Source organism: Solea solea, chromosome 17 (assembly GCF_958295425.1).
Source record: "Solea solea chromosome 17, fSolSol10.1, whole genome shotgun sequence".
Taxonomy (NCBI): Eukaryota; Metazoa; Chordata; class Actinopteri; order Pleuronectiformes; family Soleidae; genus Solea; species Solea solea.
In genome coordinates this window covers 2,866,343-2,882,899 of record NC_081150.1, presented here as the reverse complement: position 1 = coordinate 2,882,899, position 16,557 = coordinate 2,866,343, and the positions used below count along the sequence as shown (strand labels likewise).

General features: G+C 40.6%; 1 protein-coding gene across 1 annotated transcript in view; it reads left to right on the top strand.

Moving 5' to 3' along the window:
- The window catches only part of opn5 (opsin 5), a 40,376-nt gene that overhangs the window by 14,655 nt on the left and 9,164 nt on the right, over positions 1–16,557 (top strand). Inside the window, exon 3 of the mRNA XM_058612698.1 lies at positions 8,154–8,273. Coding sequence (XP_058468681.1) covers positions 8,154–8,273 — 120 coding nt within the window. The remainder of the gene's footprint in view (positions 1–8,153; positions 8,274–16,557) is intronic.

Sequence of the window (16,557 nt, the reverse complement as noted above, 5' to 3'; positions counted from 1 at the left end):
TTCAGCAATCTTATAAGATAAATCAAATGGTTCAACAAGAAATCAACTGTGATTCATGCGGTGCTGATATCCATCCATCCTCAGCTGTGACGCATCATAAACATGCACTAGTAGATGATGAATCGAACCTTGGCGATCGTTGTGTTTATGTGTGCAGAGAAACATCTAAAGGAAATGCAGTGGGAGGGTGGGATGGGGAATTCAGATACGACAGTACCCTGACGTGCAAGTATACCAGGGTTAACGATATGCGACGCATGTGCATGTTGCTATTTTATTGGCTAGTCAGTAGACGTTGACTGTAGAGGGTCTTCCAAAAGGGTTTTCGTTTCTGAACCTCTCACAGTACATTGTCTCACCTTATTTCATACACCGACATAAGCCTCTGATAAAAGCAGTAGTAAAAGATGAATTCAATATATGATTGCATGATTCATACGCATGTAAAGGTTAGTCATTTCTCTGCCTCCTCAATATAAAAATTGTATGTATAATTGAACAGATACAACACTTATCCACCGCAGAAAATAAGCTAAACAAATTAATTGCACAGTCACAACAGACCTTTTGAGACAGCAGGAAATACAGAGTGCAGTTAATGCAATCAACAATGGCTCTGTTCCATTTTAAGTATATCTATTAATGAACATGTTCAGTGGCTCAGGAAGTGATAAAGAAGAGCTGCCCTTATCAGTGGTGAAAGAAGTGCTTAGGTGATCAATTTAATTAAAGCTGCAGCAGGCTCATGCGATTGTTGTTGAGTTTCATTCACAAGACGTTTAAATAGTGTTGTGAGGGGATCACAGCTCTGTGTCCTGATCTACGCTCAAATCATATGACGAGTACAGAAGTGGAAGGTTATCATGAAATTATTTATAATTGATCAATAATGCCACAAATTTTTCTTTTTACCAACATCGCAATATGAAACTTTCACCTAGAAAATTCTGCATTTGAAAGCATCCTCATGAGTAAAATCAGTAAAAAATGTCAGTATCAAAACAATATTTGAGGCATATGTGCAGTCAATATGCAAAATGTTATACCCAGTGTGCAACATTTTGCACTCATTCCTCCTCAAAGCACATAACACGACAACATTAACTGCAATGGGAAAGGGAGGTACAGTACATGCTGTTAAACAAGGACCGTCACTGATTGGACTGGAAGTAAAATTAGTTTCATGCTGGATATTCAACTGATATACAGGCGTGTGGTTATATACGCTTATGCTTGTATGACTTTTTAACTTCTGGTAGCACTTTCAGGTATTTTTAGATGATGCGGCTTCTTTGGTAATTTTTGTTTCACAATGAAAATAAAGCTCTACTTCTTCTACAACTACGACTATGATAAAAAAGAAAAGTATTTCCTCAAAAGTCCCTTGTAATGTACTTATTACATATTAAATACCAACACCAAGACTTCAAACAATATTGCACTGAGGAATGTCTTTCTTGGCAGAGAATAAAGTTGTAATCTTTTAAATTTGAAGCATCTCCAACTATTTAGTATACACGCTGAAGAAAACATTTTTCAAAAAGCCTAAATGCTGCTTTCTTCTTTTCTTGTATGTATTCAGACAAGTGTGTAAAAATGAATCATATCTTCGTAATTTTTGTTAATGTGCAGATGACAGCAATTATACAATTAAACGTCCAAACAAATGACTGACCTTTCCTGGCTATAAATCCTGGATCTTGGAGACAGGTTGAGGCAGGAAGAAGGACAAATCAGGTCATTGTCATCACAACTTTTTATGGTTATAGTTAAAGTGCAATAGTGACGTACAGCTGCAGCAAATCATGATCACATTCCACTCACGTATGGGAAAGTGCATGTTCTGCCTAGTGAGGCCATGAGTCGGCCATTTCCTGTTTTTGTTGATATTACTTTTGTTACCTCTCTCTGTAAAGTAGCACTGGGTATCACAAAAAGGGTTTTTAAGTTAAAATGATCTAATATAAACTCCAGCTAGGGGGAACATCTACCATAGAACTTGTATAAGCAACTGCTGTTTTCCCAAACTTGAACAAGTATATCTTTTTTTGACCACTGCCTGTCTTGTATAAAGTATAAAGTCAACTCAAAAAACTGATCAAGAAGGCCGGCTCCATCATTGGCTGCAACAGGACACCGTGGAGACGTGGTGGAGAGGAGGATGCTGAACAAACTGCTTTCCATCATCTATTCTATTCTATTCTATTCTATTATGAACACTGTTTTCTACGCCCATGTTTTGTTTGCATGATCATAATTAAGTGTCACATGGTGGTGAAGTGACTGGCATTGTTGCGTCACGCAAGACAGAAGGTCACCTGTTTGGATCCTGGTTCTACCAAGAGCCTTTCTGTGTCGAGTGTGCATGTTCTCCCAAGTGCATGTGGGTTTTTTCCTCCCATAGTCCAAAAATATGCAGATTACATTAATTGGACACACTAAACTGACCCCAGGTGTGATTGTGAGAAAATGGTTGCTCGCATCTGTATGCTGGCCCCGAATTAGTGATAATGAATTACATCAAAGAAAGACTAAGAAGATAACGGCTGGAGAACAAAACAGGAGAAAATAAACAACATAATCTTTACTGCAGCTGACAAACACAAGCAACCATTGCTGATCCCTGCACAAGCTGCTGGTGTTTTCCTTTGAAGAGTGAGTCACAGGCCTTTGTAGGGCACACATGTACATACTTCTCTGCGGTTTCATTCCTGCTCAGCCACCACTCATCCTCTGTGATGAGATGAGATGCCACCACCGCCTACATGAAAGAGTATTTCCATCGTACTAATATATACTCAACTTTCTGTATCTGTCTGTTAGAAACTGTTAGATGGGATTGTGCACATCCTCCAATTGCTGCATTTCCCCAGTTTCTCTATTTTTGCTGCTATCAGGACCTTGATAATACTACATTTAGTACGTTGTCCATGTCTGTACGGAAATGCCAACATGTATAATCACATTCATGGTCACATTCATGGTCAAATGAGTGTTTGTATGTGATTACAGACTAAAAAAGGTTGGAAAAATTCAGCAAATTTGTTTGGGGATCCAAAAGAAAATCTACTGGGACCCATCTTTGGGTCCCAACGTAACATAAATTGCGTGTGAAAGTGAAACACTGTCGCAAATAACTTCTAACAGTTAAACGTACGTGAACGAAACTTGGTACACACGTTCATTAGGTGGGGACGGTCAAAAAAGCCGATAACGACTTTCCTGTAAATCCTACAGGAAGGCCGCCATCTTGGATTGCGCGCCAAATCGGAGACGATTTTGGCCCTTTCGCACCAATGGTATTTTAACGAGCTTGTCCTAGAGCTTTCATGTGATCACCTTTAAACTTGGTGCAGTTACTGTGGACAAGTTCAGGAGCTTGCGATGCTTATGGTTAGTTAAAACGTCACATGGCGTACGAGATAGGGGGCGGCAAAGTAACACACAACAAAACTCTTTAATTTCGCGATGGAAGGTCCGATCTCAACCAAACTTGCAATGCTTGATGATGGGCTATTGCTGGAACCATGCAAAAACCAAACATTTGCAAAAACCAAGTTTGAAAACATCGCCTCCTTGTGGTGGCAGAAAATAAACAAAACAAAGTTCCTTTACGATTCCTTTTTTGAAATTGGCCTGAAATATAAAGACATCAAATCAGTGCTTGCCAGTAAACATGGTTTCCTTATAAGTGAGAGACATTTAAAGAGACTGCTTTATGCCAGAGGACACTTTCGTCAGAAAACGTACTGTGACTTGGCGGTCCTGATTGAGTTCATTAGCAACCAAATGCAATACTCCGGACAGCTTCACGGTTACTGGTGGATGTTTGCTAAATGCAGAGAACATAGAGAGGATATGCGCTTGGTGTTGAAAGAGCTGAATCCCAGATATGGAATCAGAATTGTGTCAATAATCCAGCACACAAAACAATGATTCACAAACGATGTATGTGAATATTAAACATGTTCCATGGACAACATTAACGTTAGTTGTCTCTCCTCTTGCTGGTATCTTTTTTTTCATGGATTAGGGTTGGTCCCTTTAGGAGCTCCTTACAATCACACACCCGTTAAAATAAATCACGTTTCCTTGTTTCAACAGGACTAGGATTGAGGAACCCTGGTTTAAGCCTAAGTATAGCAAAAAAAAAAATCACTCTCTTGCGATGGTTGTAAATTCAAATTCAGAAAACTTTATATATCCCTGAGGGGCAATTCAAGGGCAAAAAGCAGAACATTGTGGGACACAACAAAGGACACCAAAGAAAAGTGCAGCGGAACAGTTCATATGTGTGGCCGAGTACATAAAATAAATATATACATCATGACACTGAGGCCTGTATATCAAAGCTCAGTGACGAGGAAGCCATATGGAAATGTCCCACGGAAGTCGAGCCTGCAGTCTATTCTCATACAAAGCTGGACGTCTTGTTAAGACAAACAGCCACAAACCGAGTAGGAAAAAAAAAGAGCTGCTGAATGTCCTCCATTGTTGTCTGTTGTGTCGCGTTTGTATCACTGACATGGCTATCAGGCACAGCACACACTTGTGTTCTTTTTGCATGTCGGTCAAAGTGGCTTTAAAAACTAAATGCAAATGCCCCCTTTCACATTACACTGACATTTATTCTCTTTCATTAAAAAAAACCCAAAACAAATTCAGTGACAATTGACATTATGAGGAAAACCCTGTCAGGCTCGCCTGTGTGTTTCCACTGAAAGACATAACTCATCAAATTAAGTTGACCGAGTAATATGTTAGTTTTGTCATGCAGCTGCATACTGGTCTCAGTGAATCACAATTAATTGAGTTTTTTTGTTTTTGTTTGTTTTTTTAATAACAGGCCATCAGAATCAACCCATTAATAATAGCATTCGCACCCTTTAATAAGTGTGCGAATGCAGAATGATGATGAAGTAGAGGGGATGGTAACCATGCTGTCACACTTCCATCCTCAACACTCTCCCTGTTTTCCCTCATTATAGCCTGTGGTGTCTCGTGTACTAGAAATGTCAGGACTCTTTTATTGTTTATGTTTCACTCCCTCGTATCATGATGAATTGATGGCAGGAATGTTGCTGCCAGTGGTTTCTGACTGACTGACTGACTGACAGGCTGACTGATGACTCAATGTTCAAGCCTGAAGCCTTTACCTGTCATGCTGCCTTCATGGAAGTTCCATCGACCGAACAAAGACCACAACTAAGAAATATCGGAGGGCAGATACAGTATTTAGTGGACTTATCTTGGCCTCAGTCATGGTCTTAACATTATTGACATTAGTGTTATATTGACAGTAAGCCATTATTAAAAATGTTAAAGATAAACAGAAAAGAAGAAATGTATAGAAATGTATTTAAAAGAACTCCTGAAGTTAATGCAGAACTATGCAGGATTTTTACCTAATTTAACAGCTTCAGAGTCATTGCGATGGCTAAATGGTTTGTTATGAGGAAATTGGAGGATGTCTCCACTTCCCCTACTTAATAAACCTTGCAAGATTAGGGCCGCTGACCCTAACTCTCAGAATCAGGAGGTCTCATGAAGTCTCGGGTCTCGCGAGAAACGCAAATCGCTTCACAGCGTTACACACACAAAAAAGGATGCGAGGAAGAGGGAACGGCTGTCTGACCAAGCGAGGGGCCACACCCGAGTAAACATCAGACCTGCTTTATTCAAAAGGGGACAATCGAAAAGTACAGAAGCATGCAAAACGGACATGGCTCCGCGGCTTGTGTTCGCCGGCTCCGTTCACAACAAATGCACATGGCCAGGAGAGGGGAAGGGAGGGCGGCATCAGCAGTGCATTTTTACGACGGTGAGGATAAAGTGGTAAAACTATGAATGGATAGATGGATGTTTACGGCGGCGTTGTAAAAATATGTCATCTCAAACTGTAGAGGAAAGTTCTGATTCAAGCTGTGAACTTTCATAACAGTTAAAGCTCCAATTTATATGGAAAATAAATACTAAGTAGATTATGTACAAATGTACAAATTCAACACATCAGAAAAGAGAAAGTAGCATCATTTTTTGAGGGGACCGGGGGTTGTAGTGTGGATACAATTGACCTTTCGGTTTTAATGAGCAACGTGTTTGTTACAGTGAAACAGAAAGTATGTTGGACAAACGTGGTACACACACAACACTAAAAGCGATTTGCCTTAAGTTATCTTGCACTAAGAGCCAATTGCAACATGTGCTGCTTATATATTGTCTCCGCATTAATGCTTCATTAGTGATGAATAAAGAACACACTGTTGTGCTGTGATGGGGAAGATTTCCATGGTTACAAATTGCTTCCTTTTTGAATGAAGAGCTATTGTTACTAAGATCTCTGGAGCACATCTAAAGAACAATTTTCTCACTAAATAAATACTTGAGCAGCACTTAGCCCTGCTCAGGAGATTTTGTTTGTTTTTGCTCATTTAAAATGCACTTTGTCATAATAAGTTGATAGGTTGCTAGGTAACAGAAGGACAGACTAGAGGCATCATAGGGATATCCAGGACCCTATATTGAACCTAATTGCAGATAAATCTAATTTATTCACAGACTAAACAGCATAACTAAATATTTCTCTTTTTCCTTTTTAATTTCTAACGCCACAATAATTTTCACATTTAAATTGCAAAGCTTTTGGCAGCAAGTCAGTGGCTTGAGAGGTGACAAGAAGGTTGCTGTTGCCATGGACAAGTGTAATAAGACAACCCTTCCACCCCCTCTCTCAGCTTGGCAACAAGAAAGATTCAAAGAAAGCATGTGCATACACACTGCTCCACAATAGCGAATTATGAAATATGTATGGAAATGTTAATTTTGTTCAGATTTTGTGATGATCAGTCACATTTGTTTTGGTCTTACAGTGCTTTTGGTGGAAGGTAACAAAATTAACTCTCTAAATTGAGTTTAATAGCTGATTCTGGAGTTTATTCTGGTTTGCCATGTTTGTAAATCCATGATGTGTTGTTTCTGGGCTTTATTTTCTGCAACAATGGCAGCAACATGAGTGTTGAGTGTGTGAGTCTTAAAGTTTGTTTATTATTCTTCTCCTGTGGTCAAAGCTGGAGAGTTTATTTTATGCAGTGGACACAGACTAACCTTTAAATCTGAGCAGCACTGTGATTTGGATGATGTGAATGTACCTTGGCTGGAGAGGGAATCAGGAGGGCGTTATCTCCTTCATCATTTGGAGTAGGATTTAGTTATCTGTGGAAAGTGGTAAAGACTCCAACTGTGTTGTAGAACCTATGTAACTTTCAGTTTGCACCAAAACTGAAAACATTTGTTTGTTTATTGTGGACTGCAGTAAAAAACACGGTGGTCCAGAATAGATGGGCTCCATATAGCCAACACGGTTGTTGATATGAATATAAAAGGATCATTCTGGGGTAATGAAAAACAATAATATTAGAACTACAATTACTGTAATCTTCAGTTTCTGCAAAATGAAAATAATTGCACCTACATTTTACAAACTGGAGTTTTAAGGCTCAAGCTGGACCTGGAAATGGCTGCCGTACTCAATTAGGCACATTTTGTTGTAGGTAAAATATCGTCACTACTTCTACACTTCTAGTAAACTAAAGCCCTGTTTCCATCATGGTACAGCTTGGTTTGGTACAGAAGTTTGGTCAGGCTTGCGTTATGACTGAGAACAGTACCTTTACTTGGTAGGCAGGGTGTGCGCTGTGCCAGATGGCCGCGTCAGTGGGTTACGAAGCATGATGTCGTACCAGTGCGCCGACAACAAACAACGACATTGAACAAGACACAATAGACAACAAAGGAGAACATCCAGCAGGTCTTGTTTTCTGCACGGTTTTGTTCAACAAAACGTCAAGATTTGTATGAAAATAGAAACATCATCGCAAGGGAGTGACACTTTACTGATGCCCAATCAGTTGACTGTCGTGGATCTACCTCCACCTGCACCATACTGTACCATAACAATGCTATCTCAAGGGAAGAGTACCAAAAAATAGAACAGTTGGGGTTATTTTGGTGCTATTCCTCATGAAAATGGAAAAACATACATACCGTAGCGAACCGTTCCACTCAATGGAAGCACGCCATAAGAAATCTCTGTCTACTGAATGTGAAAGACGTAAATTATATGTTCTAAAACTTTCTCTCTCTCTCTCTTTCAGGGATATTGTCTGCAACAGGCAATGGCTACGTCATTTATATGGCCATCAAACGCAAGACCAAGTTAAAGCCTCCGGAGCTTATGACTGTCAATCTAGCCATTTTTGACTTTGGCATCTCAGGTACTGTACCCTGTTTCAGCATTATTTCACTGTCATGTATAAAGGGCACAACATGGTTTAGGTTACAGGACATGTCACAGGTCATGTACACCATGGAAAGACTGAGTATGGCATTAAGACACAAGGTAGTTCTACTACATCAGGTCATTCGCACACAAAGATTTCAAAGCAGACTGGGGTGTCGAGGTGTGCTGTTCAAGGTCTTTTGAAGGAGCATAAAGAAACGGGCAACTATCTCTATACACAAACTGTCCTTTCTTGACCAAATATGGCTTTGTATCTTTATATTCTTGTTATTAGGGTTCGAGCAACAAGGTTGCAAGAAACCTATTGAAACTGGAAGGATTATTATTATTATTATTCTTATTATTCCTTAAAGTAAATCGCCTTTTTGAGGCCTTTCCCATACCCCAAAACTCACAGATTTTTGTGACCGCATCAATCCTGGTGTAAATTTACGTCTGAAAAAGGTTCGGGGAATGTGCGTCGAAAATTGAATGTGGGAGGGGCCAATAAGTGCGGCGCCACCTGTCCAAATTCACCATGACCAACACAAATATCGCACATGCACGAAATTCGGTACACATGTGTAGTGGGTCAGGATGAAAAAAAAATTACATTATGACCATGATCCAAACCCAACAGGAAATCCGCCATCTTGGGTTGATTGGCGATTTTTTGGCGATTTTGGCGAATTCGCAGCAATGGTATTTGAACTAACTCCTCCTAGAGTTTTCGTGCGATCGCCTTCAAACTTGGTGAGGTCCCTGTGGACCAGTTGAGGAGCTCACGGTATCAAAAGTTTTTTCAAATGTCGCACGGCGCACGAGATAGGGGGCGGCAAAGTTCGTGATGATTCTGATGTTTCGCATCAGAAAAACAAAACTCTTATAACTTTGCGATGGAAGGTCCGATCCGAACCAAACTTGCTACCATTGATGATGGGCCATGGCTGAAGACGTCTATGAAAAAACGGTGAAGTTTGAAAACAGCGCCTTCTTGTGGTGAAAGAAAATACACAAAAAAAAAGTTTTTTTACGATTTCGGGAATAACTTTTACACAGATAATCGTACCGCACTCAAAATTGGTGACAACAGTCAAAACACATGGTAGATGATGCGTGATCAATATGACGACAAATCGTTTAACGGTGTTGCCATGGCAACGACGCAAAGTCGGATTTTTGGGACAAAAAATCAAACTGCTACAACTTTGTGAATCCTGGTCCGATCTGAACCAAACTTGCTAGGATTGATGATAGTCCGGCCCTAAAGACGTCTATATGAAAATATTCAATTTCGAAAACAGCGCCCCCTGGTGACAGCAGACAATATGACAGCTTGTATTTCAATTATCTCCTCCTAGAGCTTTTGTGCGATCACCTTCAAACTTGGTGAGATCAATGTGGACGAGTTGAGCATCAAAAGTTATCAAAAGCTTTTTAAAATATTGTATGGCGTACGAGATAGGGGGCGCCAAAATTGGAGATAATAATAATTTTTCATAACAGACAATGAAACTCTTATAACTTCGCGATGGAAGGTCTGATCCCAACCAAACTTGCTATAGTTGATGATGGTTAGTTGCTGAAGACGACTATGTTGCTGAAACGGTACATTTGGAAAACAGCGCCTCCTGGTGGTGGTAGAAAATTCTAAAAAAACAAACTGTTACAACTTTGCCAATCCTGGTCCGATCTGAACCAAACTTGCAAGGATTGATGACAGTCCGGCCCTGAACACGTCTATATGAAAATATTCATTTTCAAATACAGCGCCCCCTGGTGACAGCAGACAGAATTACATTTATAGTTTTTGATGCTGCTCCAACAGGGATTGTTGTATCCACTTGAAACTTAGTATGTGGGACCCCAGACCCTTCCTCAACATGTCCGTAAAAGGTCACCTCCCTACAGGAAGTGGAACGCCCGAAACAGGAAGTAAAGTCTTACATTGTCCGATTGACACGAAACTAGATATGTGAGTTACCGGACCTTCCCTGAACATGTTTACGGAGACGCCGTTGACCGAACAGGAAGTCGGCAATTTTAAACAGGAAGTGCCCTCTAACTTTGCCGTACGTTGTCCGATTTGCACAAAACCTTATATGTGAGTTAAGGGACCTGTCCTGAGCATGTCCGTAAAAGGTCACCTCCCTACAGGAAGTGGAACGCCCGAAACAGGAAGTAAAGTCTTACATTGTCCGATCTGAACAAAACTTGATATGTGAGTTATGGGACCTTCCCTGAACATGTTTCCAGAGACGAACAGGAAGTTGGCCATTTTAAACAGGAAGTGCCCTCTAACTTTGCCGTACGTTGTCCGATTTGCAAGAAACCTTATATTTGACACCAGGGACCTGTCCTGAGCATGTCTGCAAAAGATGACCTCCCAACAGGAAGTGGAATGCCCGAAACAGGAAGTAAACTCTAAGATTGTCCGATCTGCACAAAACTTGATATGTAAGACAAGGGAAGTTCCCTGAACACGTTTACGGACACGCACTTGACCGAACAGGAAGTCTGCCATTTTAAACAGGAAGTGCCCTATAACTTTGCCATACATTGCCCGATCCCCCTCGAAATTTGGATCGACATGCGCGGGGACGCCGCTGAAAATAACTAGTACTGAAAATAACTAGTACCGCGCGCGGTGAATGAACGGGTGAAAAGGTAAAAGGAAAAAGGTTGCAAGAAACCTATTGAAACTGGAAGGATTATTATTATTATTATTCTTATTATTCCTTAAAGTAAATCGCCTTTTTGAGGCCTTTCCCATACCCCAAAACTCACAGATTTTTGTGACCGCATCAATCCTGGTGTAAATTTACGTCTGAAAAAGGTTCGGGGAATGTGCGTCGAAAATTGAATGTGGGAGGGGCCAATAAGTGCGGCGCCACCTGTCCAAATTCACCATGACCAACACAAATATCGCACATGCACGAAATTCGGTACACATGTGTAGTGGGTCAGGATGAAAAAAAAATTACATTATGACCATGATCCAAACCCAACAGGAAATCCGCCATCTTGGGTTGATTGGCGATTTTTTGGCGATTTTGGCGAATTCGCAGCAATGGTATTTGAACTAACTCCTCCTAGAGTTTTCGTGCGATCGCCTTCAAACTTGGTGAGGTCCCTGTGGACCAGTTGAGGAGCTCACGGTATCAAAAGTTTTTTCAAATGTCGCACGGCGCACGAGATAGGGGGCGGCAAAGTTCGTGATGATTCTGATGTTTCGCATCAGAAAAACAAAACTCTTATAACTTTGCGATGGAAGGTCCGATCCGAACCAAACTTGCTACCATTGATGATGGGCCATGGCTGAAGACGTCTATGAAAAAACGGTGAAGTTTGAAAACAGCGCCTTCTTGTGGTGAAAGAAAATACACAAAAAAAAAGTTTTTTTACGATTTCGGGAATAACTTTTACACAGATAATCGTACCGCACTCAAAATTGGTGACAACAGTCAAAACACATGGTAGATGATGCGTGATCAATATGACGACAAATCGTTTAACGGTGTTGCCATGGCAACGACGCAAAGTCGGATTTTTGGGACAAAAAATCAAACTGCTACAACTTTGTGAATCCTGGTCCGATCTGAACCAAACTTGCTAGGATTGATGATAGTCCGGCCCTAAAGACGTCTATATGAAAATATTCAATTTCGAAAACAGCGCCCCCTGGTGACAGCAGACAATATGACAGCTTGTATTTCAATTATCTCCTCCTAGAGCTTTTGTGCGATCACCTTCAAACTTGGTGAGATCAATGTGGACGAGTTGAGCATCAAAAGTTATCAAAAGCTTTTTAAAATATTGTATGGCGTACGAGATAGGGGGCGCCAAAATTGGAGATAATAATAATTTTTCATAACAGACAATGAAACTCTTATAACTTCGCGATGGAAGGTCTGATCCCAACCAAACTTGCTATAGTTGATGATGGTTAGTTGCTGAAGACGACTATGTTGCTGAAACGGTACATTTGGAAAACAGCGCCTCCTGGTGGTGGTAGAAAATTCTAAAAAAACAAACTGTTACAACTTTGCCAATCCTGGTCCGATCTGAACCAAACTTGCAAGGATTGATGACAGTCCGGCCCTGAACACGTCTATATGAAAATATTCATTTTCAAATACAGCGCCCCCTGGTGACAGCAGACAGAATTACATTTATAGTTTTTGATGCTGCTCCAACAGGGATTGTTGTATCCACTTGAAACTTAGTATGTGGGACCCCAGACCCTTCCTCAACATGTCCGTAAAAGGTCACCTCCCTACAGGAAGTGGAACGCCCGAAACAGGAAGTAAAGTCTTACATTGTCCGATTGACACGAAACTAGATATGTGAGTTACCGGACCTTCCCTGAACATGTTTACGGAGACGCCGTTGACCGAACAGGAAGTCGGCAATTTTAAACAGGAAGTGCCCTCTAACTTTGCCGTACGTTGTCCGATTTGCACAAAACCTTATATGTGAGTTAAGGGACCTGTCCTGAGCATGTCCGTAAAAGGTCACCTCCCTACAGGAAGTGGAACGCCCGAAACAGGAAGTAAAGTCTTACATTGTCCGATCTGAACAAAACTTGATATGTGAGTTATGGGACCTTCCCTGAACATGTTTCCAGAGACGAACAGGAAGTTGGCCATTTTAAACAGGAAGTGCCCTCTAACTTTGCCGTACGTTGTCCGATTTGCAAGAAACCTTATATTTGACACCAGGGACCTGTCCTGAGCATGTCTGCAAAAGATGACCTCCCAACAGGAAGTGGAATGCCCGAAACAGGAAGTAAACTCTAAGATTGTCCGATCTGCACAAAACTTGATATGTAAGACAAGGGAAGTTCCCTGAACACGTTTACGGACACGCACTTGACCGAACAGGAAGTCTGCCATTTTAAACAGGAAGTGCCCTATAACTTTGCCATACATTGCCCGATCCCCCTCGAAATTTGGATCGACATGCGCGGGGACGCCGCTGAAAATAACTAGTACTGAAAATAACTAGTACCGCGCGCGGTGAATGAACGGGTGAGAGCGCGAGGCACGCGGGGAGCCGTGGCACACGGCGACCCGCGTGGGTCGGCTCGAACCCGTTCAGAACCGCGCGCGGTACTAGTTATTTTCAGTACTAGTTATTTTTAATATTGCAATACTAACTTTTGGAAATGTCTTTGACTTATGTTTGATTGGAGCCTCGGGGAATGCTTTGACATTCAGATTTTGATCCTGTCTTCTGTCAGCACTGGACTGGGTTAGGGTTAGTGTGAACTGTTGGGTCTCTCTGCTCTCCATGATGTTGTCTATGCACAGTGTCTTGAGATAATGTACTGTATGTCAGGATTTGGCACTGTACAAATAAAATTGATTTGTCACATTATAGAACACATACTCCTTCAGCTACTACAGCAGAAACTTTTTTCTCATCTAAGATTCACTTATTTATCATGGTGAATGCCATCAGGAGATGACTTTACTGCTTATCACAGACCAAATTGTCACATTAAACAGGTCTCCATCATTTTTCCTTTGCCATCCGTCCTAATCTTGCAAACGTAATGTCGCAAATATCTTGTTAGAATTTCGTGAACATTTTTTTCTCTTGTACTCAAGATGAATTGATAAGATATTGATTGTCATCATCTGCCTTTCATCTCAGCAACACCATCAGGGAAATCTTTCCAATTTGGAACCATATGTTCACTTAGGCTTACAGATTATCTGCTTTCCTCAATTTTGGTGGACAAAGTAAATGGTCACATTGACCTCTCAAACCAAGGTCTTTTTTTTACCTGCAGAACATTAAATATAATTTTTGTAAAATTGTGTAGACTACAGTTGGTCAGTTGGTCCTCTCACCTTCTTCCTCATGAGATGTCAACAAGGTGACATAAGTCGGTGTGTCACTCCCCCCCCCATAGCTATAATCCATGGATTTATTAAATGAAATGGTTCTTTAATCTTGTTCTTTAAAGTGTGTCAGCTTTTAGATTATACGTAAAAACGTGTAAAGATTATCCTCTAGTGCAGAGGTCTCAAACTCACCCAATGAAATGTTTATTTTTGATATTTATAGATTAATTTCACTTCATAAATATATTTTGATTATGAATTATTTATTTTTTAATGTTAAAAATAACATTCATTTTGAAAATATGTAGAATATTGTCGCAAATGTTGATGGAATATCATTTGATTGGCCCCTTCTTACCAGACTTCAAACTCATGTGCCCCCCCAAGTCATTTGAGTTTAAGATCCGAGCTCCAGTGTTTGATGCAAACAGAATTTAAAATCAGGCCATAAAAAACATTAGTGTAGCACAGTGTTACATCTCTAACAGTACACAGTGCTGACAAAAGTGATCAATCAACAGTTACTAAAGATACTGGAAAACAAGAACATAAGACTAATCAGATTTGTCTAAATAATCACCTGAGCTGCTGCTGTTCCTACATTATGCAGCTCCAAGTTAGCTGGATGCAGTCTTGACAGACTACTTAATAGAGAGATATTTACTTAACTTAAAATCTAGAGAAATAGAGAAATAAAGACAGAAGAGGGGGCAGCAGCAGAAAGAGAAGCAACATGCCACGAGGCTGCAGTGTCTTGGTAATTACTGAGAAGTCCATGTGCGCAATAAAAGTTCATCACTGAAGCTTTAAGGCCTACATAACCTTTCTGAATGAGATCATTCTCAATGACAAGTTTCTGGTAGGTTAAATGCTAAATTGGTTGTAAACCTTATTAGACAATGGGTTATTTTGTTGTTTAGGCTTACAACACTATGGTATGGTCTACTGAGAGGAAGTCTGTCATGATCTACGTCAAATCATTTGCCACACTTTAGTGCGTTTAATAAACGCAATGAAGGAGAGCTGTATATGAGAGAGTCACCTGAAAAAAAAAAAAAACATACTATGCATTGATTCTGGTGTTATTGCACATCTTGATGGATGATGACCTGTTTGTGCACTGCTATGGGCGGTCATCAATGGCTCAGCCAATAAAGAACAATCAGCCTACGCCACCCCCCAAATGAGAAATCGACCAAGGTAAAGGCTAAATTAGTCTGAGCCATGGCCTGGTATATAAAGCGGTGTAATGAAGTAGGTTCATTACAGCAGTTCATTTCTTGTATCCGACTTCTGCTTAATTTATTTTCTCATCATTTTTGATGGTTTTAGTGTTTGGGGGAGAAAATAAACATTTATTCAGTCGAGGCTGAGCCATAATACTTTGAAATGATTTCACAGTATTTCATTATGATATGGCAACAATAATATTCATGACACCGTTTCACATCATGTCAACAGAGATGAGGAAGTAAGAAAAGTGTGAGGAAATGCTATAAAGCCATGAAGGAAAAAACCAAAGAATAAAAAAGCAAAAGTGCAATGGCAGAACAGCGCATGTGGCTAGCACTGTTGCCTCACAGCAAGAAGCAGGGTTCCCCCATCTTGGTTGACATCAAATTCAAGGACTTCCCAGGATCAATACCCTCATATGCAAGGACTGAATGTGCAGACACAGATGAAGATGGGAGGGCAACTTGTCAGAGCTTTGCTTCGCCTTTGGCATCCACTTTAATTGATTTGCAGCACACTCTGTATCTGGACAAGTGATTGTCCTTGGGATCTTGGGCAAATTAGTCTTTGGAATTTTCTTTGGTGAGACAGAGATCTTGGAATTTTCATTTCCCAGGCATCATGTCATTTGCTCTCTCTTGCGTGACTCATTGTTTTGCACAGAATCTCACGTCAACGGTGGAGAGAGAGACAGTAGACAGTGTCCACATTACACCGCTAGTAATTATGACTTGACGTTTGTTCTGCGTAGGCCTCATCTACGTACATCAAACAATGCAGGGCATGAAACAGTAGGTTGGGTCAAACACTTTCAATGACCCATGGTGATTGAGGGCAATTTTCAAAAAGTTTCAAGGGCCTTGAAAACATTTTTTAAATTCCCAAACTTTCAATGATTATAAGGACCAGTGGGAACCCTGAAAGAAGGTTGCCATGTCAGCTGGGATTGGCACCAGCAGCTCCCCAACCAACATGTGGAGGATAAAGTGGTAGACGATGGTGGGATAGCAGTATGTGTGAAAAGTACTGATACTGTACAAGTGTGTAACGTGTACAGTCCCATTATGGTGTGAGGTGAAGGTACACCAGCTGCAGATTTTCCCACAGGCATCTCCAACCTGCAGATTGTGAGGAGGGAGACATTAAAAATGAATACTCAATATTAAAAGTGTCTGGATTGTGGGAGGAGAGATG